This window comes from Pseudopipra pipra, chromosome 17, assembly GCF_036250125.1.
Source record: "Pseudopipra pipra isolate bDixPip1 chromosome 17, bDixPip1.hap1, whole genome shotgun sequence".
Taxonomy (NCBI): domain Eukaryota; kingdom Metazoa; phylum Chordata; class Aves; order Passeriformes; family Pipridae; genus Pseudopipra; species Pseudopipra pipra.
The window spans coordinates 10662204-10689980 of record NC_087565.1 but is presented as its reverse complement, the minus strand read 5'-3'; the positions used below and the strand labels follow the sequence as shown (position 1 = coordinate 10689980).

General features: G+C 48.7%; 1 protein-coding gene across 2 annotated transcripts in view; it reads right to left on the bottom strand.

The window, feature by feature from the left end:
- KCNB1 (potassium voltage-gated channel subfamily B member 1) overlaps positions 1-22739 on the bottom strand; it is a 116955-nt gene extending 94216 nt beyond the window's left edge. The window contains exons 1-2 of one of the 2 annotated variants that reach the window (XM_064674238.1): positions 22602-22739; positions 20143-20806 (exon numbers count right to left, since the gene is read on the bottom strand). In XM_064674238.1, the coding sequence (XP_064530308.1) occupies positions 20143-20709 (567 nt within the window). In that variant the 5' untranslated portion in view covers positions 20710-20806; positions 22602-22739. Of the gene's footprint in view, positions 1-20142; positions 20807-21700; positions 22184-22601 lie in introns of those variants that run through there. The other variant, XM_064674237.1, reaches the window with a different exon arrangement.
- Between the last annotated feature and the right edge of the window lie 5038 nt (positions 22740-27777).

Here is a 27777-nt window from a genome sequence, read left to right as displayed (position 1 = left end):
GATCAAAGGATAAGTACATCTCACCATCGTGTTTCCTTTTATTTTTTTTTAAACTGTGATCAGATTTGCAGGAGTAGAAATGGGTTTTAAAGAGGCGAGAACAGGCTGCCCCTCCTGAGGACTCTCCCCTGCTCTGCGGGAGCCGCATTAACTCTGTCTAAAAGGAGTAGCCATGCCATGACTCATACTTTCCACTCCCCATAATCCCTCTCAGTAGGGTGCAGACTTAAGAGTTTTCCTCTGACTTCTGACTTCTATTTTGTTATAATTTATGCACCTGCTTTGGGAGATCCTTTGAAAAATCTGACAGTGGAGGGGAAAAAAAGGAGCCTGTGTTATCTGTCTGATGGATAGGCTGAAAAAAACACCCCAGCACAGTGAAATTCTGCATTACCAGGAAAATAACATCTGCGTCTACAGCTTCCTACCAGGCTGTTAGTAACAAAAACTAAACTACTAGAAATCCTTTGTCACAACAAGGGCAGAGCTTAAGTGAAAGAATAAGCAGTTCAACTGAGTCAGAAGCGTGTGGCTGACACAAGACAGAGCGAATGTCTTTTTAAAAAAACACGCCAATGAATTATGTACAAGCCCACGCTCAAGGGCCCAGATCCCATGTCAGGCTCCCAGTGATTTCAGCAGTGGCCATGGTGGGTCCCACATGCTTCCTGAGCCTCCGGGGCCAAGCACGAGGCAGCGGGTACTTCTGTAAAAGGATTTCTTTTTATGGGGTTTTGGAAAGGTCAATAAATAAAATCTAAGTTTTGACATGCCAGCTATTTTAGGAAAAGTGACTTTTTTCCATTGTCCCTGGGTCTGAAACAGGGAACACTGCTGCTTCAAAGCCACTCTGGAGCTGCAGTTCTATACACAACGCCGGGCTGTGTCACCACTGCAACTAACAGTCTGCAGGTGACAGTCCACGGGACCTTCCCCATCCAGCCCAGATGGCCCCGGGTCCACAATCCATGTGGTTTGTGCCTCGCAGCCTCTCTGCAGCCTGTCCTCAACACAACCAATGCACCTGATCCCCCCTGCCAGCCCCACTTCCAGCCACCTGCTTCCTCCCTTGCCTTCTGTTGGCACCAGCCCCCAAGGCTTTCCCAAGGCAAAGAGCCCTTCCTGGGCTCCAACGCTCCATTTCCAGCTCTCTGCTCTGCACCACACGTTACTGCAGAAGGGAAAGCACACAGTGCACCTCCCCTCTGGCTCCTACAAAAGCTGAGTTCACCTCAAAGGGCAGATTTCATTGCCCAGGTCTCAGGGGCAGCTGTCCTGGTGTGTCTCACCTGGCTGTGAGATGTGTCCTCGCTGTGAAGAGACACACCCAGAGCACTGTGCAACACTGCCCAGTGCCCCCCTCAAATCAGATCCTGCCCTAAAAAACCTCTTCTGCCTCACCCAGAATATAAAACTGTAAGCGAGGAAGATTTCCTTGACTTACTGTTTGTTATTACGCTCTGTTGGTCTAAGTTGTGTATTTTTGCTGTCTCAGATTGCTTATTCCATCTAGAGAAATAGCAGCAAATGCACAACATGTGCTGGAAAAACAAACAGTTTTACTGCTGGCTTTCTGGAAGCTTTTGGTAAATAGCTGCACCTGGTTCCAAGTGTACTTTGTTCTAAAGTGCTGGTAGTACCTGCCTGATGTTGTGCTCTCTGAGGCTGTTAATTAAGAAAATGTTGAGTTTTATTGGTGTTTGCATTTGGTGCTGTGTTTTGAACATATGAATGAGTGGTGCCCCTGGGGAATATTATTATTTCTGCTGGAATGCAAATTGAAAAAATATGTGAATAATAGAGACAGACCCTCTCAAAACAGCTCAGTTTATCGACTCCATTTCTAGAAAGTCATATTACCCAGCTGAGAGTATATCAATGATGCAAAATTGCTAAGGTGGTGAGCTATTTCAGGATATTCCAAACCCAAATGATAACATCTTGGTACTCTCCTGTGATGGATTTACTGAGTGTTAATCCTTCTGCATATCCTCGTCCTGCAGTCAATGAGCAGCTCTCCCCTGAAAAGCTCAGGAGCCTTTAACATCCATCATCTTGATGACTGCAAGCATCTCTTTTATGGTGTGAGCCCCAGGAATGACTTGCACCTATATGAGAGTATAGAATTTTAAGAGTACTCCTTTCCCTGGAACTTCCCTGAATGTTAATAATGGGAAGAGGACAAGAAGACAGTGGGAAGAGATTTAGAACTTTGCTGGTCTGCATTAAAGGTGGATCCCATAGGTAACGTCTCCAGGTTACCTGTAACCTTCACCATTCTTAATGCCACTAATGTAAACACCTTACTCCACACAAACCTCCTCGTATCATTCAACAAATTTAAAAGGAGCAAATTTGACAGTTTGTGCACTTTCATGGCCTTCCCCCAGCAGTGGGGGAAGCATTTGCTCAGAAATCTCAATTATAGCCCTACTGTTAGCTCTATAATTAGACCTGTTTGGTCATTTTGAATGTAGTGTGTGTTGTTCACCTCAAATAGCAAATAACCTGCCGTTCCACCCACACTTTGTGCACCTCTCCAAAGGCTTAGAAGCTTGGCTGCCTGTGTGGTTCCAGACAATGGACCTGGACTGCTTTGGGGATCCTGGTGAGGAGCCCTGGTCACGAGCTCAGCTCGGGCAGCAGCTGCTCAAACCTGTGGCTGCAGGGAAAGGAGAGAACCCGCTCCTTGTGCTATTCCTGCAGCACAGGGCTCAAATTGAAGACTTTGATCAAACGCTGCAGAAGTGCTGGCAGCTCTGCCCATCAGTGCAGAGCTTCCTCAGGGCTTTGCCAGCACATGGAGTGCTGTTCATCAGCATAGCACTCCAGAGCATCCCAGCGCAACACTTGCCTCCTACCACCTCACATGAAACCTCATAAACCACAAGAGACCTCTGTAAATAGCAGGGGAAGTACAAACAAGACCAAACCATGAGCCTTAGCATTAATACTGCTATACCATTGACTGCTGAACCCAAAGAAACTATTTTTCTTTCTTTCCCTCGCCCTACCCCTGCCAGAGGTATCAGACTGTCCCATGGCAACCAGCCTTTCAGAGTAGTTGTCATTTGGTCAATACAACTTGAATCATCAATCAGAAAACCAGGTCCTTTCACCTAATCTGCTTCTTTACAAAGAAGTAATTTGGCCCGTACAGATGCTGTAAAACCGCCCCGTGACTGAGTTATTTTGGGATAATGTGTGGTGGGGTCACAGAGCCCCTGCAGTGGAATCATTTGCTGCAGAAGGCTTTCATTCAGCCCTCGGTGACTACCTCAATCACAAACACAAGGGATCATTTGCCATCCACAGTCTCCATGGCTTCAAATACGCAATCGAGGATTAAATTGTCCTACACAACACACACAGAAACATCACCCAGGGAGTCAGTGCAAGTTGGTGTAAGGTAAAGCCAACCCTGGCTTCTACCAGCTTCACTTCCACCCGGGAAGCCTCAGCAAGGGCCTGGCTAAGCCCTTATCGCTGCCCGAGCCAATACAGCCACTTGCTATTGAGAAAATAACATAATTGCACACCAAGCGCTCAAGTCTAAAGAAACCATATCGATTTTCTTGTTAAGGCCTATGTTTCTAGGATTGCTGGCCTACCAAGATGTGTTTTGCAAACAAAGACAGAAAAGAGCAGAGAAATCTCATTAATGATAGAACAAATAACCCAGCAATGCAACAGGGCTTGTTTCAAACTCGGATCTCGAAGGTGATGGATTTTAAGGTGCTGGCATCTTGGGCTCATCGCTTGATGGATGGTTTTGAATGGCAGTGGGTCACTAGTCATTAATTAGAGACAAATTTTGTATTGTGCCCCTACCAACAGAGGAGGGAGGGGGCTTACAGTGCCCAAACTCTCCTGTATGGGAGCACTTCCACAGAAGATGGAGGGGTAGTGAAGAGGGAACAGCTGTCATGTGAGAAGGAGGAAAACTGAGTTACGGCAAGAAGGGTCTGGCTGGATGATGCTGAGCAGGGATTTCAAATGTGGGGGACCACGCTTGAAAATTTATGCCCAAATCCAGTGCTGGGATCACAGCCTCTGGAATGATATGGGTGTCTCACCCCTCTGCCTTTTCCTTTAATTCTTTAATTATTTTTCGATGTTTTTAAGGTGCAGAGTTGCAAAGGAATGCCCAAGAGATGACTTGAGGGTGAAGCATGAAAAATGGCAAGTCTACACTACTGTTGTTTCCAACAAATACGGCACAGACTGGGCAGAGAGCTGGAGATCACTGTCCAATGTCAACAGACATGTGGTTCCTCCAGCAATCCCTTCATTTCCGTGTAGGCAGAAACTATGGCAAACATTGACTGTCTTTATGATAACTACTGCACAAAGACTCAGCACCAGCTACCTGGAGGCTTTACACATGCTGGAGAAGTGCTGCTCTCTCAGATTTGGCCATTCACTATCTTACACTTCCACACAATCTGCAGGGCAACAGCTTTCCAATACAGCCTCCCCAGGAAAGTCTCGTTCTCAGTAGACAGCAGACTCTCATGCTTCCAGCCTAACACACCAGCATGCAGAAGGACACTGTCCAGAAGGAAAACAGAGCCCAGGATGCATATTAATTACTGGTGGCACAAAGCCCAGGCAAGGTTGCTGCTCCATAGTCAGGCTATAAATCTGTCCAAATAGGATTCTGGCCACGTCTGCCTTGTTTATATTACAAAATTTTATGGCCATGTGATTCTTCACCTGGAGAGGAAGAATATCCCTGTGCAGCCAGTTAAGGGCTGAGATTTATTATCTGGCGAAATAGCTCTGGATGTTCCCGCAGGCCGGGCAGTGTCCGTGTGTGCCAGTGGCTGTGGTGTTCCCAGGAACAGGAGGCTTTCCCTGAGGAACTGTCCGGCTGCAGAGGGACCACTGCTCAGCACCTGGTCACAAGTTCCTGCAGAAGTTTTATCCCTTTGTTTTCCCCAGCAGAAAAGCCTTAGAATAACAGAAATCTTCAAGCCACCCTACCCCTACCAGCCTGTTGAGCTAACCAAGCTCCTGCAAGGGCATCCCACCCCCTGCCCTGGAGAGAACCCAGCCCATCAGAGAGCTGCTGTGACATGGACTTCTGCTTTGAGAGGGGGTTGCTATGGAGTTTAGGAAGGTACTTCACAATGAGGTCAAAAAGAGGCTCTCCCCACTTTGTCCCACTCTCTTGCAATGAGACTGGCCCTGGGATGCCAGCAGGAGAGAGAATCCAATTGTTGCTTCACCAGGGAGGGGAAGGGACTCCAGCTGAACGTGCAGTGGCAGACTGATTGTTGAATTAGAGATAAAACATGTTTCCTTCCCTGTATCGGCCACACCTCACAGCTCCTGGACCCAGCACTGCCACAGTTACAGCACAAAAAGCAGATGAGACCTTAATGGTCACACAGGGCTTGGGCTCATGAGGTCCAGCTGAGGGAGGTGACTGCTGGTGTGACCACTCTGAGCCCCAGCCAAGGGCACAGCACGCGGCTGACGGGCTCCAGGTCAGGAGGTGGATTGGCACTGCCTGCACGGCTGACCTGGTGTGGGAAGCACTTGCCTGTGGCTCAAACCTGAGCTGGGAATGCTGCTTGTGTCTCAGTGTGCCTCAGTTTTCCCTGTCTGCAAGGCAGACACCTGCAGAGCACTGTGATCCCCTCGTGAGGGACACTACAGAGACCAGGGCAGAGAACAACCTTTCCTGTAGGTATGAAGGATCTAACATCCGCAAGCAGAAGCAAGAAAGTGTCCACACAGACGAAAACATAAAATAAAATTCAGATTGTTGAACATCTGTTCCACAGAAACAATCTCTGTAGGCTTCTTGGATGTTGCAGATGTCACATTAACCTTAAGCACTTAAGAATTTTAACTGGAGGAGGAAAATGTCCTTATTTTTGTAGAAACTTTGCCAGCACACACTCCTGGCCTCCTCAGTGAAATGGGTCCTTTAATTGAACCATAATTTGCTCCCTCTTTGCTACATGTTTAACGTTAAGCAGATGCTTAAGACTGGTTGACTTTCAAATGCTGAAAGTCAGGTGTGTGCTGAAGTTTCTGACTCTTAGCAGGGGTTTCATTTCACCTCTGCTCAGATGCAATCAGAGGGTCAAGATGGATCTAAGCATCACGTATGCTCTGGGCAGAGCAGGAGGATCAGCTTTGTCTGATTCTCTTAAGAGACAACTTCAAAAAAGGGCGAGGGAAGGCGTCTTCCATTCCTTGTTATTATATGAACATAAAGCTCCAAAAATCTCCATTCTCTACTGGGTCCCGAAGGAAAACATTTGAAATAATCCATATTCATTAGAGTTTTTAATCCCTCACACACCAGAATTCAGCAGGCAGCTAATGAAGAAGACAATTATGCAGCACTTCACACAAAGAGCAAACCGGAACAGGTGCAAAAGCTGGAGTGCTGCCACACTTGCTCTCTGTTCTTTGGCACAGGGATCAGTGCTTTACTTAAAACATACCCACACATCCCAACAGTTTAAGGAGTCAGTTTGAAAGGAAAGGAGGTGACACTGAAGATTAATCATTAGCTGTCGACCACCTAAGACATTAAATCAAAAAGGAGACAGGTGGCCAAACTCAGCTTTATCTGTATTCCTTCTGAAGAACACAAGCAGAAATGGTGCTGTACCAGCAGGGCAGTGAAAACACAGACTGTGTTTGGTTTGCCCTTTGAATTAGGGCTCCAGTGTACAAGTACAGGGCAAAGGAGTGGTGGCCAAAGGATTTATGGCCTACCAAGACAAGCATGGGAAAAGCAAAGAGAGATTTTCCATCTTTTGCAGATGTTGGTCAGAGGCACGGGAAAACAAAAATCCTCTTTTGGAGTTTGTGCAGAAAGCTCAGAGCAAAGCCATGACCCTGATGTGCTAGTACCAGCCATGGCACTGCCCAGCAGGCTGTCACTTCTCCTCGGGGTTTGATCCCACCTGTGTGGAGGACACACAAACCAGAGCAGTGCAACACCATGGGGCTGAGTTCAAGAACATGGAGCTTCTGGACTCACCAGAAAAATCCTGGGAAAGATGGCACCAAGGACATCAACGGTGAAGGACTTCTACTGAAAGAAATAGGCTTTCAAAGAGTGGGTTGCAATGTACCTTTGATGCAACAGATCATTCTGGGGGCAGGAAGAGGGAGCCTATTACCAGTGTTATGGCTTATTCCACCCAAAAAAGGCTAAGGAAAGGAAATATTCCAGCAGGTAGGTGATAATGCAGGGAACAAGGGATGATAAGATAGCAAAGATATGAACTGCTTAAAGACCTGATGGAAAAGAAAAAAAGAATAAATTTAGGAAGAGACTTAGTACTTGATTTCTGTTAGGATACAAAGCAATTAATTACTGATAGAAAGGTTCTGATTTGCTGACCATTTAAACACACAACTGCACCTCATGCAATGATATCCATAATTTGCACACAATTATCCTGTTTTTCCACACACAGATTAAGTAATTGCTTGTATAAACTGAAAGATACATTTGCATAATCCAGCTGCCTGATTTGCATGTGAAATCACAGCAACCGTGTGTACAACCCGGCTGCTCCTCCTTCCCTTGCACACACACCACACACCCCCCTCAGTCTGCTCACACCAAGGCCAGGGAAGCATCAGCAATGCACCCATGGACTGCCCCTGGGAAAGCTTCCCAGTTGCTCCAGATTAGTTTATAGCAACAAAGCCTGTGATGCAACAAGCTAAGGTGAGTGAAGCAGGGACAGCCAAAGCAGTAACTTTCTGTCCGTATCTGCCCCACTCCCTGTTCTGGACATCACTGCCCTGAGCAGATGGGTCCTGCAATTCCTCCCTCCTCTCAACAGTTCAGAGCCCTGCTGGAAACTGGGATCCCAGTTTAAGTAGGGAAGTGGTGGTGAGGTGAGCAGCACAGTGGCAGAGCAGGTAGAAGCACATCATCCTTCTGCCATTCCTCCTCAGGAAACAGGCCAGATTGCTAATGGGATCAGTAATTATGGAAACTAATCCCATACCTTTCTACAGCAGTTTTCACTTTCTCTGTAAAACATTTTTATGACCCATTTTGGGGTAGTGTACATGAGCTGTGAGTCAGGACCCTGTTGCACTTAGTGCTACATAAACACTGAACAAAAAGACAGAACTTCCTAGAAAAAGTTTATGAATTAAATAAATTACATCTATAACTCCTAGAAGTGCCATGCCCAAGTTATCTGGACCACGAAGCAAGTTTTGCAGAAGATAGTGCAAACTAAAAAGTATTTCACAGCCTCTTTACAAGAAGCTCTTAAGAGCATCTTTAAAAATAACTGTTAAGTCAAGTGGGTTTTGTTTGTGGACATTCATTCATAGCCAGAAACTTCAGCAAATGTGTTCTTTAGTTTAATGAACATGCAAAACTAATGGAATTGTACCTGCCCCAGTGTTCAGCAGGGAGGAAACAGAGGCCAGATATCCCTCTGGTGGGACCCGATGCACTTGCCTGGCATGATGAAAATCTGATATTTCAGCAGGCATGTGCTGGAGCTTTGGCCAGGGCTGAGGGTGTTAAATGAGACCATTCCCTGGGATTGCTGAGGTCTAAAGTTACACCTATAGAATAACATTGTGTGTAAACACAGACAGAGAGAGCACAAACATGTCAATTAGCAAAATGCACTCTGATACCTGGCATGTTCTAGAATGCAGCACATCTTATGTTTGGTGCAAATAGCTTACCAGGACAGCCCAAAAGTGTCCTGTCCTGTCCTGCTGAGCCACATACAGGAACTTGGAGTTAGGAAAGGGTCAAAACACATACAGGGAGCGTTGGGTCTGTCAGTACCTTGGGTGGCATGAAAGATGCATGAGGTTCTTGCTCCTGAAAAGCTCCCTTTGATAAGTTCTGCTTCAGCCAAGGCAGGGCTAGTAGGGCCCTGACTACTAGGAATTAATCAGCCTTTCCAGGCTACACTTCACCTGCTTCAAATTTACCTTGAAGGATCAAAATAACAGTAAGCTGGATCCAATATACCTGGAGTTTGCAAACCCACCACTTTGTCAAAACAAAGCAAAAGTAAATGCTAGTTATGCCATTTGGCATCTCCTCCAGAAGGAGAAACTAGAGGTTGATATATCTGAGAGCTCTCGTGGTACCAGAAGGTCTTCAGCACTCCTTGGAACATGGCCCAAGAGCAGGGGAGCAGTCAGAGATGAAACACTGAAGTGTGAAAGTCCTCTGGATGTCAGCTGAGGAGTAGAGAGACCCTTCATGGGATGCTACACGCTCTTGCTGGGCTGCCCCTCGGGGACCCCTCATGCCCAGGATAACACAGAGTTCTCCTGGAGCGAGGATCAGTAAATCCCAGCGCTGAGGCTGCGTCGGAGAGGCTGCTGCCACCAGCTCTGCTGCCTTCAACCAGGACGTCAGCTCTGCTGCCTTCAACCAGGACGTCAGCTCTGCTGCCTTCAACCAGGACGTCAGCTCTGCTGCCTTCAACCAGGACGTCAGCTCTGCTGCCTTCAACCAGGACGTCAGCTCTGCTGCCAATCACAACTTTCCTCTTGCCAGCAGAGAAAACACTGCACTGGTTGAGAAAATCTCCCAGCTGCTGTGCTCAGCCTATGTCCAACACCACTCAGCTCCAGAGGCAAACTGCTGGACTCACACAAAGTACAGCCACAGAATGATGGCAACTGCTCCAGCTGCTTTACCTTTCGAGACCAGCTTTGCTCTTGCCTGTCTCTAGGAGATTTTCTTATTTACTATTTCTTCTGCATTGTCATATTTCAGTGCAGATTGATAGCAATAGTTACTGCACCAGAGAGGTGTGAGGATTGCTTAATTAATGTTTGTGAAGCACTTTTAGATCATCAGATGAAAGCAGCTAAGAAGCAATGTATAATTATTATGTATTATTAATAAACTTCTGGCACAATGACAGGAGGGAAGACAACACTTCTTTTTTTTTTTAATCCTTTCATTTTCTAAAAAGATTCAATTTTTATGCTATGAAGGACAGATTTACCAAAAATTCACAAGTAAGTAAACAAGGAGTGAAAGCTCCTTATTCCACTAGGGAGGCTGGGTGGTTCTGGCAAAGACAGCAAACACTGCCTCAGAAAGCGAGTTCCACTCCTTGTCTATCCAGACACTTGATGAATCCCTAGTTTTTGAGAGTGGCCAGATATGGAAAAGTACAGGGATGTTACAGACATTGCTAATAGTGGAAGCGGTCAAATGCACCAGTTACAAGAAGCAGTAAGTTTGTTTAATGTGTGATCACTATGGCTGACAAAAACATGTGCTGCAGAAGCAATGATGTGTGCAAAGCAAGAGATGGACCTCTTGAAACAAACAGAAAAGTCACAGCTGTGTGAACCAAGTTCCTCAGAGCTGAGAACGTGCCAGACGCAAACGAGATTCCCAGAAATGTGAAGAAACCCCATCTCAGAGGGATTCCATGGAAGCAGCAAACTCTTATGTACTACAGCTGCCACTTGAACACTTATGGCTGGAATCCAGCTGCACCAAAGAAAAAGGTGGTCCAGAGGTTAGGGGTGAGTGACAATTCTGTCCCTTGCTCCATCACCGACCCTGAGAAGCCAGTTAGTCCCCCTGTACCCTCTCCAAATAAACCAGGATAATCTCCTTGAAAAGGCAACTCAGAGGACAAACACGTGATGCGCTTAGATGCCAGGACAGAGAAAGTCAGGGATGGACAGACACCAAATCACTGGAGGAAAGGACAAGAAAAGGCTGGACACAGTCACACAAAAGGGTCCTCAGGGATCCAAGTTGCTGCTCCTGGTGCTTTGTGCCAGAACATGTTTCCATTCCCAGTTTACGCTCCCATCAGATACCATTGAAACCAGCCAAGCAAAGCACAGCTGGCACATGGAAGAGATTCCTTGTCATGGAAAGTGTGCTTACTACAGTTCCTGCCCCTACCAAAGATTTTAAGTGGTGACATTCTGACAGGCATCTTTGCTCACATCTTCAGCTTATTCTTTCAGCAAAATGAGGGGTTTTTAAAGACATACTCAGAAGGAATCTGAAGTCTGAAATAAAATTTGGTGAGCATAATCATGTTTTAGGAAACATTTTGCCCATCAGTACCAATGATAGAGCATTTCTGGTGTTTATGCTGTTTATGTACTGCAAATGAGATTTACAGTTCCATTCTGTTCAAAAATGAGCAAGAGCAAATGGACTTAAATAAAATAAAACCAAACTAATCTGTCCTTTTGGCTAGAGACTCTGCATGAATCCTAGTCCAAACAGTATTGCATAAGTTCAACTCATAATACAGGAACTGTTACATACTGTAGGGGGAAAAAAAGCTTTCAAATAAATTCTGCCTTTCATTTGCTTTGACTGTTCACCAGCTTTTATTAGTGACAAGTTTTTTATCAGATTAGATGGATGTTGTCAATATGAGTTTAAGATACCAACAAGTGCTTTAGTTTTAGCTTTGCTACTGATTTCTCTTGTCCAAACCCAGGTTTCAAACACACAGCCAAGAGCCTGAATGCTAAGGTCTCAGGGGAAGGGTCAGAAATCACCCACATCCATGGGACCAAAGGTCCACATGCTTGGAGCAGAATAACTGCAAACCTCATCAAAAACACTCACGGGAATCACAATGGGTCTGGGAGAGACTTGTGAATGGAGAAAGGGGGAACACTCCTAAAAATGCAGGTACATCTCTGAGATCAGGCTGAAGGGAGCTCCCAAATGCTCTGCCCCTCACATTCACACTGGTGCTGTTACTACCAAGAGTGGCAATTGCTTTGTCTGGGGAGACTCCATTCCTGATGAGTAACACTCAAATGTTCATTACATTTGCTGTGCTCAAAGTGGAGCTGGTTGCTCAGATTAGTTCTTAATTGAAGATAAATACCTTCCTTATACAGGTTAATTTTGATACAAAGGAATCCCCATATGCAAGAGCAGTTTTAATATATGTGCATACATATCAATATATACTATAGTGGACAGGTGTTATGATTTATTTAATCATTTCACAACACAGGGGTTTTTTTTATATTTGTTAGTCTGACATATTTACTCTCTTGCTATTCAAAACAGTTTAGCAGCATCCCCTCCTTAGAGCCAGAGCTGCATCAGAGCACGTGGAAAACACCCCGCTACAGACCTTCTGCTTTTAGATCTACCAGAGCAAAACCTGCTATTTTTCTGTAACCACTCATCCCTCAAAACTGACAAAGCTTCCCAGCACCTTCCCATGCAGGCTGGACTCATTCCAGTAGGAATACCTGTGCTGAAACAGGGAGGGGTTTGATTTCTCACTCCATCCCCCTGGATAAACTGCCAGAGAGCTTCCAGCACCTTTCCCTCTGTAAGATCTTGCTGTAGGCAGCAGGCACAGGGACTGCTGGAAGATCATCCATACCATGAAAACATCCTGGTGACATGGGACACCAGGAATCCAGTGTCCATCCCCCCCCAGCTCTGCCCTGGTCTGCCCCACTGACCTTGAGCAATGATCACCTCTTCACTTTAAGATGGGGATAATACATATATCACAGGTTTGTCCTGGCCTTAACTAATCCATCTTTTCAAAGCACTTTCAGAGCTTTGCTTGATGAGCATAGACATTATAATACTCGTCTGCTCCCGTTACATTCAGTGGGAGTTTTACCCTGCACAGAAACACGACCGGTCTGCTGCTGTTATTGGGGGACTTAGAAAATGTGCTTGGGAGGTTTGAATCCAGTGTTTGGGGAGGGGCCAGAGCAGGCACAAAGGCACAGTGTTTGCCTAGGGATGCTCAGCACTCTTCCAGGTTCACTCTACAGTACAGGGTAGAAACTTTTGTTAAAAAAAATCAGAACTAGACCTCAGCCAGTCCCTACTGGTAAACATGTTTAGCTAAACATGTCATGCTGTATAGGAGACAGGAGAGGCCAAAAGAAAACCTAGGACAGTGGGGAGAAGCCAGAGACCAGGCAAACCTGGGGAAAGCTCACCACAAGGTTTACTTTTGTTGTACTGAGTAACTGAGAATGCCAGGAGGTGAACATGTGGCTGTTGCCTCAGAGACTAAACTTAGGGCAAGGTCATCTTAAGGATAAAGAGTGCCAAAGCTAAAGCAGCTCAGGCAATGCCAGTCAAGCAGTGAGGTGTGGGGAGGAATCCCTGAGCTGTCACCAGCTCATCAGTCCTTGGCACAGAGCAACGAGGAGCCAATCCACCCCCTCAGCCCTCGAGGCAGTTTTGCCCCATTAGGACAGAGACCCCTGAGCTCAGCTGTGCCACAGTATCAGTGCTCCCAGTCCTGGTGCAACACAGGGAGCCAACCCAGCCCATGGTGGAGCTGAGCCCCTAGATCTAGGAATCAAACTGGGCAACTTCCATCACAGTCAGGGCCTGATCCCTGTCTGCCTGAACATAGCAGAAGCAGTGACAATGTAGAGCTTCTATGCACAGCTGCTTGAGAGAGGGCTCCTATTAATGCCTTGCTCACATTCACTGGCCACATTGTGCCTCTATTGCTGCCAGATCTCTCCATGGAGTAAATCATATTGACTGTGTTTATTATAAGAACTAAGTGATCAGCTGTGAACTTTCTTTGACATAAATATTTTGCCATTAGCAATGACAAATAGCAACGCTCACGCTGTAAAAGTAACATTGGATTATTCCTATCCATGGGGGCATTCACGTCAAGAGAAATCAGAAGGGAATTGTGATTGGAGGAATGAGTGAAAGGAAGAATGTGATGGCAAGAATATTTATCCCACTGTGTAAGAAGAGTTAAGAAAGCATTTTTAAAAAGTGAAAAGAATGGATTTTTCCAGAGAGCTCTGGAGTGCCTGTGCAGAGGCAGCTCTGACACTGCCATGGTCAGGGTGTACACACTACACCAGCATTTCCAGGGGGGATCAGGTCCAGCACTTTTCTTCTGAATCCCATTATTACTAAACCACTGCAGTTACAGCTGAACAAAACAGGGATTTTCCATTGTTGCAAGATTTCCTACTTTTTCACTGGTGATGTTGGCACCTCAAACCCCGTCTGTCTGCTCTCAGGCTGAACAGGACGGGAGAATGCTGAGCAGAAGAGGAAATTAATTTCTCTGAGGAGATTTTTTTTTTCAAAGGTACAAATGAAGAGCTGGTGCTTTAAAAATAGCATTGACTATACTTCTATAGCACACGTCCTCCAGGGAATTCAGTCGGAGCGTGTAAGCTTGTCCCTTCCCTCCTGAGGCAGGCAGGCTCACGTGAATGCGGATGCTCAGGCTCAGGGAGGACCAAACTCACTCCAGGCTCTCCCAGCAGGAAGTCACAGAGAAGTTAAAAATCCAGGAGGATGCCTACACATGTGTTCCTGCATACTGTACTTCATGGACTAGAGGGCAAGTACATCGAAATAACCAGTTAGCTTTCCTTTTATAAAGTTCTTTAGGGACTGCAGAGCTGCAGGCTTGGATTGGAAACTGGTGAATCCAAACCATCTTCAGGCAGGAAGTGCTGGTAACTTCCTGCCTGGATCCAAGGGCTGCGGTAACAGGTCTGGAGAAAGGATCACCTCAAAAAGGGTGAGGATCCCTGGAGAGCTTAGACCGAGTTTGCAGATGCATGGGCAGATGCATCCCATGCAGGATGGATGCAGGATGCAATGCCATCAGCCAGGGTGTGTTACAAGGACTTCCAGCAAGACTCTTTAGAGCCAGGGAAGAATCATAGGACATAGTTAATAGGCAGGCAATATTACTGGGGTTTGGGAGGGGGTTTTCTCCCCCAGCTTGGAATTTGTGGAGGCTGTAATGGAGAGGAGTTCTGGGAACTGTCAGCACAGCAATACATTGTGGGGGAAGGTCATTCCTGAGGCAGACACAGAGGACACATTGCAGGGAACTGAACGTAGGAATTAGGGCTCTCCAGATTGAAGATTTAAGTCCACTGGAAGGACAAGCACCCAGAAAGGAGCTGCAGGATGAAAAGAGACTGATACAGAACAGCAGTCAATTGTGTGTCCACAGGACAGTGCTGTACTAGAAACCCAGTGATAAGCTATATACCAAAATGGCAAATCCCTGAACCCAGGGGACTTGGAATGAGGCTCTGCTTTTGAGGATCTCTGAAGACAGGAGTTCACTTTGGATGAAGGGAAAAAGTCTCCTATATATAGCAAAAAAGCCAAGGCAGTTGCATCACACACACACACAGAAAAAAGTAAGTCACAGATACAAGCAAAATATGGGCAATCTGGCTTTAACAGTCGAAGTCAACATCTGCCCTGTGGTGGGACCCTCAGAGGCAGACAAGACATGGCTAAGATGTGACCCCTGCAATTCAGGAGAGGGGTTTCCTCTACTGAATGCTAAATTCAGGCAGGTTTAGAGATGAATGAAAACTGCACACCATAAGGGACGGCCAGGAATAGAAAGCCCATGTGGGGGAAGAACGCTCTAGATGTAGCAAATGCATTTCCAAGAGGCTTTTATCATTCTTATTTTGTCACTACTATCAACAATAATAAGAAAAGAGCTTACAGAGCAGCCTCCCCAATCCCTAAGCAATGCATCCAGAGATTAGCAGCAGAGAGCAGTGGGCAGCAGAGAAAAGCTGTTCAAGGAATGTAGAGGCATGCATAATGAGATTATGGAATTGGAGTTGCATGTTTTCAAGGATAAATGTGATATTATTGCACTGGCAAAGGCATTGCAGGAGCAGGGGAAAGGATGAGAAATAGCCTGTCAGAAGAGAGGGATTGCTGCAGTTGAGCTCCAACAGGACAGGGACAAGTGGGAAGTGGAGGCAGCGAGGAGGAGAGGAAGTGCACATCCTACTTGACATGCAGATATGCAGAGAAGCTTTTTGCAAAGTGGGTGATGTCATCGTGTTTTTCTCAGCCTTCAGGACAGCAAGAGAAAAATAGATGAAACCAGCACATGCAGAGGAGTCTGTAAGACGAGTAGACTTTCCCCCTCCCCTCTGTGCAACACTAATTGCTCAAATATTGATCGGGGAAATAATTTGTGAGGACTAAAGGAGGAAAAGAAATCCTTTCTTCTTAAGAGGCAAAAAGGGCAATGTTTTTGCAGAGTTGCTAGAAAGGTCCAGGTGATCAGAGAATTTCCAAAACCATGTAAGTTAATTTAAGATGTTCAGTTGGTCTGAATTTTATTTGTTTATACTGGAAAACATGAAACAACTGCAGTCTGTGATTTTTCAGGATACCACATGAAGTCTAGTTGGACTTCCAGCTAGGCTGGTTCTCCCAAGGGGCACGAGGGTCTCACCAAGCCGGTGAGAGACCCATGGATCATAACTAGCCTTGGTTAGTAGAAAGCAACAGCTTCAGGAGGGACTTTGGCAAGCCAGGGCTGCCAGCTGGGCTGTGGGTGACAGGAACCAGCTGCCCAGGCTTAGTCTTGGCAAGAGAAAGAGCAATTAGGATCAAAAACCCAAACCAGAGCACTGGAGCACTGCTAGCCACTACTGCCCTGGCATGGACACGAAGCCTCAGGGAAAAGCAGCAGTTCTGCTTGGCTTCTGCAGAGCTGCTTTTCTTCCCTGAGAAAAGGAAAAGGAAAACTACCATACAACAAAATCTAAGAGCTACTCCAGAAAATATGTGTACCTCATCCTCTTCTAGGGTAAATCCTGACAGAAGTGAGCACTAGAGAGTCATCTGTCGTTAAAAATGGATGTTGGGAGTACACTAAAGTACAGGAAGAATAACATTAAAAAAAAAAAAAACAAAAACAAGAATCAACCACCAAACTATCAAGATAGACTGGGAGAATGATAAAAATAAGCATGAACATGCAAAAACAGTGACTGCAGGAAGAGGAGGAAGCATCCACAAAGCCTGCAGTGGGTATTTCTCAGAGATATACAGGCAAATAGCCACAGGAAGCAGGAGAATCAGACCCTTTGAAATATATTCTAAGTTTAGAGAGAAACGAATGGAGAGTTTTATTAAATAACTGCCCGATAAACATTTTTTCATTTGGTGCGGGGCAAGTCCCTCAGTTCTCAATTTTGTGCCCAGGGGTTTTCCCACTGGGCAAGGTGAGTGCAGGGGAGGACAGCACAGCGAGGGCTTCCAAGCTCAGTGGACTGGTGGGTGAAGTGGTTTGGGCACTGGTTGCACAGCCTGGCCCTGGGGAAGGGCTGGGGTGCTGCCCTGACACCTCACACGGGGAGAGTGCAGCTGCAGGTACAGGGTGGGAGAGCAAACACCCCTCTGGCAGTGCTGGGGGTAACAGCAAGGATGGGGTTCCAACAGCCATCCAGTGCCTCTTCCAGAAATCTAGAGGCTCTCAAAGAGTGGGTGTTACAAAATACAAGAGTATTCTCTCAAGTCACGTACAGGGTTAAGCCTCACACATAAATAAGACCCTGCCTGCGGCGAGGTGGATAGTTTAAAAGCCAGACACAGTAGTCAAAAGATACAGGTAAATCCCCAGTGGATAAGAGAGCAACAAAAATTAAGATCTGGGAGATTCTTTTCTTATTTGAATGCTGTTTTCCACCCTAGGGTACATCACATATAATCCCATTTAAGTAAATAATGAAATCCACAAAACAAAACAAAAACCCCAGCCCAAGAACAACAACAAAAAAGCAGCAAAACCAAACACCTAAAATGCAAATACAAATAAAAGACAACTCACTCAGCATTTAACTGGTTCCACTGTAACCCTGAGAAGTTCTGCAGTAAGCTGGCATGGAGGGGTCAGGTCAGGTGCTGTGCAGAAAATGTTAAAATACAGCCAGTGCTGACAGCCAAAGCCCCCCATGCTGGAGCAGGAGTCAGACAACAGGCACAACTACAGAGGGACTGTGATGGCTTTGGGGGAGAATCTGCATTTGTAGCCATTTTCTTGACTTCTTAAAGAGAAGAAGCATCTCGTATTTGTTCCGTTTGTTACATGAAAATACCTTTGCATTGAGTTGCACAAGTCTGAAGAAAAAGAATAAGCAACAGTAGTTCAGGTTTCCCCAACAGTGGTTTTAGGCCCTCGTGTGACATTAAACCTCACAACAGTTCACTTTGTTCCCTTTCCACAGGAACAGTTTGAGCTCTCAGACCTGGCAAAGCAGATGAAGTCTGGCTTTAGGAGAGGTGACAGAAGTTCCCGGAGGCCCATGCCCTCAGCGAAAGTGCTCCACGCAGTGCCAGCTGAGGAAAGCTGGCCAGGAGCTGTCAGGCAGAGGCTCAGATTTAGCAAACGCAGCCCAAAAGGGAGCCTGGGCACAGCTGGATAGGTCAGATAACAGGTCAGGCTGCCAAGTCCCTCTCCCCATGTCCTTCCATCAGAAGCTGAAGAGTGAGTCCAACCTATTCAATATGTGGATTGAATTTTCATGAAGGTGATCAAAGCAAAGGGCATACTCTGGCTCGGGGGAGAAGCTATCCACCAGCAGGGAGCAAATCGGATAAAGAATAGGCTTAGCCACGCTTCTGTCCCTGCCTGCTAAGCTAATTGTTCCTCAGGCCCGTTTTCCCTGCTACGCTTGAGATGAGGGGGAATCTGTGTTTGGGGACTGCTGGAATATTTGAGGTCTGAGAACATAAGGCATCACTTTCATTGCAGTAATGAAGGCACAGAATGGCAGCTCTAAATGCTAAAGGTAATGATGCATTACCATTCGCTCTCAATTAATCCAGAGCCTGCAATGCCGAGTGCACTCCGAGAATTTTCTCAGAAAATGAAGCTAGAGTGTATTTCATTTATAAATCACAAAAGACACTTATTTGGCAAGAATAACCCCTGCTCATATACAATAAATCATGAACATCAACAGTCTCTAATGGATTTTGAGTCAGTGCCACAGACAGTGAAGCCCAGGGCCTGTGTTTCAGGATTCCAGGACTGTGCCAAAGGAGCCTTATAAATTATTAATGCATTCAGCACACAGTGTCATCTGTGCCACTGGAGAGAAAAAGACATTCTGGGGCTCCGTTTGTCATTAAAAAAGTAATAATGGGTTCAGCAGGCAGACCATGCCTCTCCCATCCCTTGCCAGGATGAGCCAAGTTAGCTCCACACTTCATAAAATCCCTTCCCCAAACTTTCGTACATGCTCTTGGTTCATGACGAGCAGCATTCAGAGAAGAGAAAAAGAGAGGGAAAGAAGTCTGTTGTCACAAGAAGCCCACCAAAGCCAGACTTCCTGAGGGACAGAGCTAAGGTTTGTGTTCACAAATCTTGCAACAGGGAGATGCACCACAGAGGTAGCTGGGGCCTCTTTCTACTTTGCCATACGGTGAGGATGTGGGTACACAGAAAATTCAAGTTTTGGTCCCTACTGCTCAGTCTCTCATGCTTTTCAGTTATTCATCCCACAGTTTTCAACCTCTCCCCCTTCACTTTTGTCCCCATGGTTACTGAATCACTGTGTTCACAGAGATTTTCCTCACTAAAGAAAATGTGACTAACATGAGGCAGCTAAATTATCAGAGCCAACTCTGACATTGGTTTCTCCCAACATGGATCTTATCTTCAAAATGCCTTCAAATAGATCTGTTGCACTGGTACCAACTTCAAAGTAACCAGCACTTCAGCTATTGACAGAGACAGAGCTGCATCAGTATTGCACAGGAAGACTTAAAATATGCTGGAATCAGGTAAAGGACGACATTCAAACACCAGCTTTAGTAAACCTGCAGCCTAGGACTGCATGATACAAATGAGACATGCATGCATTTTACCAGAAAAAATATTAAATTAAGCACAGAAGGAAAGGCATTATTTCCTGATTGAACCTGGGTCCAAGAGTTTGAGCAGATATCCTCTTCTTGAAGGCCAGTTTGGTTGAGCAGTAGGAGACATGCTTGTTTTAGGCCCAAAGAAATCTCTACTACAAAGTGCACCAAAACAGACCACTGGATAACAAGTGTAAAACCTCCAGTCACAGCAATCATTGCCTGCTGACCCACTGCTCAGTGGAGCTTCCCTCACACTGAGCAGCTTAGGTGGTCCCAGGGAAGTTTAAACCAGATAACCTCCAAATTACCCAGAAAAAGATACAATAAAACTCGTTTGCATCAGAGAGGCCTTTCTCCCCTTCACTTGCAGCATCTGGTCAGCCACAAGAACCCAGATACTAAACCAAGGGCAGCAGGACAACACTTCATGTAAGCACCACCAGCCACAAGCCAGTAGAGACAAGACTTGAGAACAAACGTGGAACTCTTACCTTGGCCGCTACGGAGGAGTTGGGCTTCTCCAGGAGGTCCCAGAGCTTTTTCCTTTTCTCAGCACAGCAAGTGTTATCGAATTCCTCCCCTTCCCTTTCCCTCAGGGTCTCAGCTTCTCTCTTCAGCTCCTCGTTCATCTGCTCCTTCTTCTGGTGGTAGCGGGCCTGGCAGCAGGACTCCAGGTAGATCTCATCCACCCCCCAGTAGTCCAGCTCCTGGCTGAAGGACAAGGCGCACATCTCCTCCATCATGTGCAGCTTGCCAGTACGGTAGAAGTTCAAGATTGAGGTGAATGCCCCGGGATGCCTGTCGAAGAAGTACTCGTTCTCCTCCAGGTTGTAGTCATCACAGATCTCCATGAGGGAGTCGTGTGTGTTGCAGTCTCTGAGCTTACCCAGCCTGGTCCGCGGCAACCTGTCCAAGGTCCGCCAGAGAACCTCGTGGGCCAGCCCCCCCACGTTGAGCTTGACCCTTCGGGAGCAGGCCTTGCTCCTGACGATCTCGGTGGGGTCCGGAGGCAAAGAGGTAGTAGAGCGAGATCCATGCTTATTCATCCCCAGAGGCATCGCTGGTCCCCCTCAGGCTGGACGCTCCAAGGTGCGGCGCGGGGCAGGGCGCGGGGGCCGGCTCTGCTCACCTCTCCTTCCCCTCCATGCCCCAGAGCTGCAAGAGAGGCCGCGCGTGGGTCCCCGCCCGCCCCGCTAATCTGCGGGGGGGCGGCGGCGCTGTCCGTCCGCCGGTGCTGAACCGCGCCCGGCCCGGCCGACCCGCCCGCTCCCACGTGCGGCCGGGCGCCGCCGCCGAGCTCCCCCGGGCGGCGGACGGGGGTCCCCCCGCCCCGGCGGTCCCCGCACGCCCCGTCCGGGAGGGATGCGGAGACCGGGCACGGCCCCGGGAGCCTCTGCTGGCTGGCGGGGCGGGCACGGGGTGGCCCCGAGCACCGCTGGGCGAAGCGCCCCAAAAGGCGCCGGGCCGCCAGCCAGGGGAGCGCTGGCACCGCGTCCCCCATCCCGGAGCCCGGGTGCCCCCGCGACCCCGCGGGCCAGCCCCCTCCCTCGGAGCCGGCGGTGCCCCCCGCCCTGCCCAGCCGTGTAGGCTGGGGGGGGGATGAGGAGGCTTTTAGTAACTCCAGCCTTGCGGATTTCCCAAGGAAAGAGCTGGGGCAGGAAAAAGGGGGGATTTCCAGCCACTCTAACGACGCGCTCTGCCTCTCTAGACTGCCCAGGGACACCCCTCGCACCCCCACGCCGGCCTCTGCATAACCGGGAAAGCAACGAAAACGGCAATAAGGAAAAACCCCGAGCCTGCCTTAGGGAGCCGGGTGGCTCATGACAGCCCCGAGCACTGTTGCTTACACAAGATGGCACGAAGAGAAACCCCGGCGCAGCCAAGAGCGGCTCCTCCGTGCCCAGCCGGCACAGCCCGGGGCTCGGCCCCGTCCCCCGCCGACCCAGGTCCCCCCAGCCCCAAAAACGAACCCCCCGCCTCTGCCTCCCGGCCGCCGCCGCACACGAGGAGAGGCTCCCCTGTCTCGGCCCGAGCCCAGCCCTCACCTACCTCCTCCTGCGGGCTCCCAGCGAGGCGGTGCGGGGTGTGCGGGGCCGAGGGCGGCTACATCCTGCGGCGGGGCGGGCGGCAGGGGCGGCCCCGCTCGCATCCCCCCGCGGGCAGCCTCAAGGCGGAGGGATGGCGGCGGCGCTCCCGGCTGTCCGCGGAGCCCAGGGGGAGGGGAAGGGAAACGAGGTAAATCGTATCCTTCGGCAGGAAGCTTTCCAAGGCCTTCCCTCGGCTGCGGCTCCTCTCTCCTGCCTACAGCCAGCGCCGGAGCCGCGTCTGCCCCCGCCCCCAGCCCGCTCTCCGTGCAGACACAAAGGAAAGCTCCGGTGCTCCCTCCCGCTGCCTCGGAACGGAGATCAACAAGTGCAGCCCGGAGCTCCGGCGTTGCCGAGCGCGGCTGTCCCGGCGCGGGGCGGGCGGGCGGGCTCGGGGCGGACCGGAGGAAGGGCAGCTCCACCGTGAGCTGGAGCCCAGCATTGCAGCGCCCCGGGGCCGCTCCGCACCGGGGCACCGGGCAGACCCTCCCGGGGACCTGCAGCCTCCCTCCCTAAGGCGAGGGGGCTGTGCCGCCAGCTCCCGGTGTCATCACCCGTGAAAACAGGAGCGAGGGCTGGTGCCACAGAAAAGCGATGAGCGGAGAGCGCCAGTCAGCCCAGCAGGGCCCCCGTTGCCTCGCAGACGGTTCCTCGCTGAGCCGGGAGCAGCGGAGCTCAAGGAGGCTGCTCATCGCCCGGGTGAGGGCGAACCGGGCCCTCGCTCCCACCCTGGCTGCCCCTCGTTGAAGGAACGAGACTGTTCGCGGGATGGTTGCAGATATTTGCAGAAACAGAGAGGAGGAACAGTAGTGGATCTCTACTGCCAATTAGGACCATAAATATAACATAAAGGAGCGTTTACTAACCTGAAAACACAGCAGAAATGGAGAAAACGGTGACTTTCCTGGCAAGCACACAGGAGACAAAGTGCTCCTCTGCCACTCCGTCCGTCTTTCCTGCCTGCTTCCCTCCTTCACTTCCCCCAAGGAAAACGGCCCTCACTAGGAGCCCGGAGCTCCATTAGTACCAATTAGCATCACTTAATGCAGTTCACCTGTTCGGGCTGGTACCACAGGCACAGGGCTCTGCTGATTAGCCCCTTCTCCTCTTGCATAGGCTGACCTGGCTCTTGGACTCTATCGACAATTCCCACTACAACGTTTCTGAAAGAGGAGCCTGGTGTCTGATTTTATGTGATTAACTAGGAAAAAAAGACTTTCAGTGCTGCTTTTCCCCACTTTCTGTGCTTATCTCCCTAGTCCCTGCCTGCCTCCTGTTGCCCAGTGTACACCTTGTCAGCTTTACATGTTATCTTTGGTGTTTGATTGTCCACATCTTCTTTAGAGGTCGCCTTCTGACATCCCAAACAGTGTTCGTTTTTCTCCAGTACCTCTCACAACTGGATATAATCTATATATTTAGAAATTTCTTACAGGAAGTGGCTCACTACCTTCCTTTTGGAGATGAGGAAATTAAAATAGAGAAAAGCAAGATCACCCAGAGGGGAGGTGGAAGGAAGAATTGGGAATAAAACCTGTTGATCAGCTTAATCCCAGTCCAGTGCTCCTCTAGTGAAGTAGCTGCTCCTACCCCACCAAAACCTCCAGTTCAGGACAGACATTAGGACAGTATCCAGAGTTGTTCTGTTGCTTTTTCATCATTTCACCTCCAGACCCTACTTTACTCCTCTTACAACAGAGATTAAGCCCCTGATCAAGGCTAGGAAGCTAAATCTGTTAATGATTACAAAGTGCTTTGAAACTTCCAGCTGGCAGGTGCTGTAGGAGAACAAGAGTTTGTTTGTCAGCACTGGCCTACGGGTACATTATCTCCCCTCGTGACAAACACAGGAGGAGGATGCTGGGAGGGAGAATGACAAGTAGCCCAATGCAGGGAGATGCATCACATTCACCACAGTTAAATCACTGGGAGAGAGGCGACTCGGGTTTATTAGCAGGGCATCTGTGTCCTCCTGCACAGTTCTTGCTCCCCTGCCACTGCCATTCACGTGTCCTGCCAAGAGGCTGGAGAACCCCATGGAAGGGCAGCATGGGAGCACAGGCTACTGCACTGCTGGGAGCTCTCAATTCCACATGGGCCAGCACTGAAAATGGTACTGGTGGAAGCTGGGAGAGGGAGCCCTGCCCAGGGCAACCCCTCCAGCTGGCTGTGCCTGGGGTAATCCAGGAATCTGGGGAGAGGATAGGATGTTTCCACCCCCAGGATGGCTGTTCCCTGCAGCATGTCGTGTCCCACACAGAGAGTTTGTCAGCAAGGGGCAGTGCAGGCCTGAGGATTCAGAAATGTGCAGCCTGCTCACTCTTCTCCAAGGTTATTTCACCCACTCTTGGATTGGATACACCTTTCAATTGATATTTTTGTACCTGAGTTTTGCAAACTTAATTTATGGTTTGTTATTTCCCAGTCTATGGAGCCAGCTAAATGATTGGATGCAGTTTGTGGCAAACCCTGATTCTCTCCAGGTTTTACAGCAGTTATTGACAAGGAAACACCTTAAACCCCAAGTACTTTAGAGGAAATACACAGAGTACGGCAAATAAATGTTCTCCTGGGCTTGCAGTCAGTGGAATAGACATCTGGATTTCACTGCCAGGCAGAAAAGGTCTGTAAGGCAGTGTTTGTTGAGCTACAACATTAAAGGGAAATAGGCTGAGCCTGAATGTGGAATTATCCCTCTGCTGATCTGCAGTGATTCCTCTGCCTGCATAAGGAAAAGTGTCACATCTTCCCAAACACCCATGGCTGTACAGCAGTCTGGCGTCTTCCTGTCCATCCTGCGAAGCAAGAGGGGAGGCTGCTTTACATCATTTTACTGGTCACAGGAAAACAAAGGGCTGTGAGAAAAGGGAGGCTCCTGGCTCGCCTGTGAACCAGCACTCAGCGCTGTCACAGTGGTGGCATGAGGGACACAGGGTCTCCCACAGAGAGGGGCACAGCCCCTCTGGTGGCCCTTGAGTTTTGGCCGGTTCCCCATTGCTGAGTTTCACATTTTAAAATGAACTCTAAGATGTAACAATGACCCATATTGTTCTCGTAGCCCAAGGGCCTTGTACTTATCCTCGGGAGTGGGAAAGGCAATCGTGCACAATAAGCTGTCTCTGTTACAGAGTGTTTCCTATTATGCCCCTTTAAGGATTCCCTTAGTTTCCAGGGATTCTCTTTCCAGACTGGAAACACTTTAGGTACAATGGAGATTTTCTTTTATGGTCCAAAATCCTTTCCCTTAAATGGGAAAAAAAATTATCAGATTTCCTGGCAGAGATCCATAACAAGTGTTGAAAAGCGCAAAAAGAACTGAGATAGATAGTGATTGTGCTACCAAGAGCCCAGGAGCATGGAAATACTGGAATACCAGGGGAAAATACTGGAAGCAGACAGCAAAGTACAGTCCAAAACCAAACTTTAGAGAAAGAAGAGTCTCCTCAAAAATCCCAGGCAGAACTTGGATGATGCCAGCAGCAGCTAAGCTCCATCCTCACATGCTCCCCTGCCAAAAGCCCCTTTTGAGGGAATTCAGCTGTGGTTGCTATGAGGGAGTGGGTTCTGCCTGCAAGGGGTGAACCCTGGTCCCCAGCCTGCTCTACCATACACTCTTGCCCTCCACCAGCTTCTCCTCTCACCAGGGTAAAAGGAAGCCTTTTCCAAACCATTTACTTATATTTACAAATCTATAAGGTCTCGTTGGTCCAGAAAGCAGAGCCTGACCTCTGCCAGGCTCTCTGGGTTCTCAGAGAAGCCCCAAAGGATCTGCGAGGACTGGGCTGTTGAACTGGATATCTGCAAAAGTGAGAGATGGAGGGAGGAAGAGCAGTGAGATCTCAGCAGGAACCAGGGAGCAAATGCCCCTTGGCAGAAGGCAAAGTCTCTGAAGGCTGTCTCAGCTATGGAAAAGACAGGTGAGGGCAGCCCTCTCTTGGTTTTGGGAGGACAGTAGCCACAGGGGGACCCTGTCCTGTAAAGAGTTGAAGTTTTCAGCTTGCCTAAAGTTTTCAGATGCATTTTGAAGTGCCAGGACTACCCAAAGCCCCCCCATTGCAGGCAAGCTCCCCTCCCTCCTGCTGCCTCGAGGAGGAGCTCACCAGAGCTGCATCTCTGCTTTCCTGGCACTGCTCTGCCAACAGCTCCTGCTGCTTAGTCAACCTTGGGCTTCTTTGGCCTTCAGGAAGAGGGCAGGAAACACGCCAGTGCATATTGGTTATCAGAGAAGCTTCTGGTTCAGGTTCCCACAAAGCACATTCAGAGCCATCCCCCTTGGCTCCAGCTTTCTGCCTTTCCCAGGATGTGCATTTCCTCCTGTGCATCTATTCAGTCTCTGTCTGTGCTCACCGACCACAAGCATAGACCACGTGGCTCCTCTTCCCAAGGATGGCTCCATCAGACCCACCTTTCCTCTTATCTTGATGAGGATGATTCTGGGAGACTGGCTGAAAGCTATGGAAGCACCAGCCTATTCCCTAAGGTGTGTAAAGCATCACCTCCTGGCTGCATCTGTCTTGTTCACGTCAGGTTTGAGAACAAATACAATTGCTTCAGGAAGGAAAAATGCACAAACCTTTCTCTGGTTGAGGAATAAAATCCCCCCGTGGGCCAATTTTTCCCTGTCACCCAGCTGCTAGGGAATTTGCAAAAGGACCTGAGAAATTTTCTCCTGCCTGTCAACCCCGTAGGCCAAACACCTGAGGGCCCCTGGTTCCTGTCCTGCTCAGGAGGGATCAGTGGCAGCAGGACTCCCCCAGCCCCTGCACCCCATGGAGGAGCTGGGGGATGGATGTTTCCTCCTCTTAGCTTTCACTCTTCAGGCAGGCTGGCACTGAGGGAGAAACAGCCGCCTGTAATATGTTATCTAACATTTAGCTTGAAGCACTGAGCCCTGGGAAGCAATTGGACTTGCCTTGTTATTCAGCAACTGTGGATTTATTAGACCCTGAAGGGCTGGAGGCTCACACTAATCATCACTCAGGAGGGAGGGCAGCAGAGCTGGAGGGGTCAGCCAGTCCTCACAGGGGTGGACATGTGGCCTCTCTCACAGGGGTGACCAAGTGCTCCTCCATCCAGCCACTTTCTGCTGAGGACTCCAAGTGCCCCGCAGCCGTTCACACCCTTTGGGGCTGTGGCACCCCCGTGACTGCAGACAGACTGGGCAGTCTTTGGGGAGAGCCAGGGTCCAGGTCCTGGATGCAGTATCATTCCCAGGAATTCAGAGGCAGGAGGCCCTGCCTGCCCTCCCTAAGGTCCCCCACGGTCAGCATGCATACATGCTGATTTCCATCTCTTGCCCAACTCCTCTTTAACAAACACAGGCTGAGGGCTCAGCCTTGGAGGCAAAGCAAACACCAAACTCAGCCACAGACAAAACTCTGCTTTGTGGTCTAATGCTGGAAAAATGCCATCATTTGAATGTCCTGAAGCCAGCGAGTTTCCTCAGGATAATGAAAGCAAGAATTGCTCTGCTCTTGCATATGTGGGTTCTAAAAGGACTCTGCAGTGAGAGCAATCTCACATGGTTCCTGGGAGGAAAGTACCATAATATCCCCTTTGAGACCAAGGGAAATTGAGACTGAGAGGGTTTAAAGCAAGCTGCCAAAGGCAGCACGGGGTGGGGGATGAATGAGCAGCCAAATGTACTTTAAAACTGAAGAGATATTCTTTAGTGATTCCTACCAAGATTGTTTGCCTGGTTGCTGTCACTGCTGCTGACAGGGAGCACGTTGTCAGAGGCTGCTGCCATCGGAGGCAGAAGCTCTCATGAGAGTCTCTGTGAGAATCAGGCTGATGGGAGTACACAACTGGTCAAGATTTTTGTGGCTCATCTTATATGAGAAACAGGCAGAAAATAGGCAGGACTTGAAAAAGTTGCATAAAAGCAGCCCTTCTTGGCCACTCCCTGATCTTAATTGCCCTGAGTCTTGAATAAAAGCACTCTTCCTTCTCCTCTCCTTTATGCCATTCCACAACAGTAAAAGCTGGAGCTGCTTTGGGGTCAGGAAGCCTCATGCCAGTGGCTGGGAAAGGACATGGAGT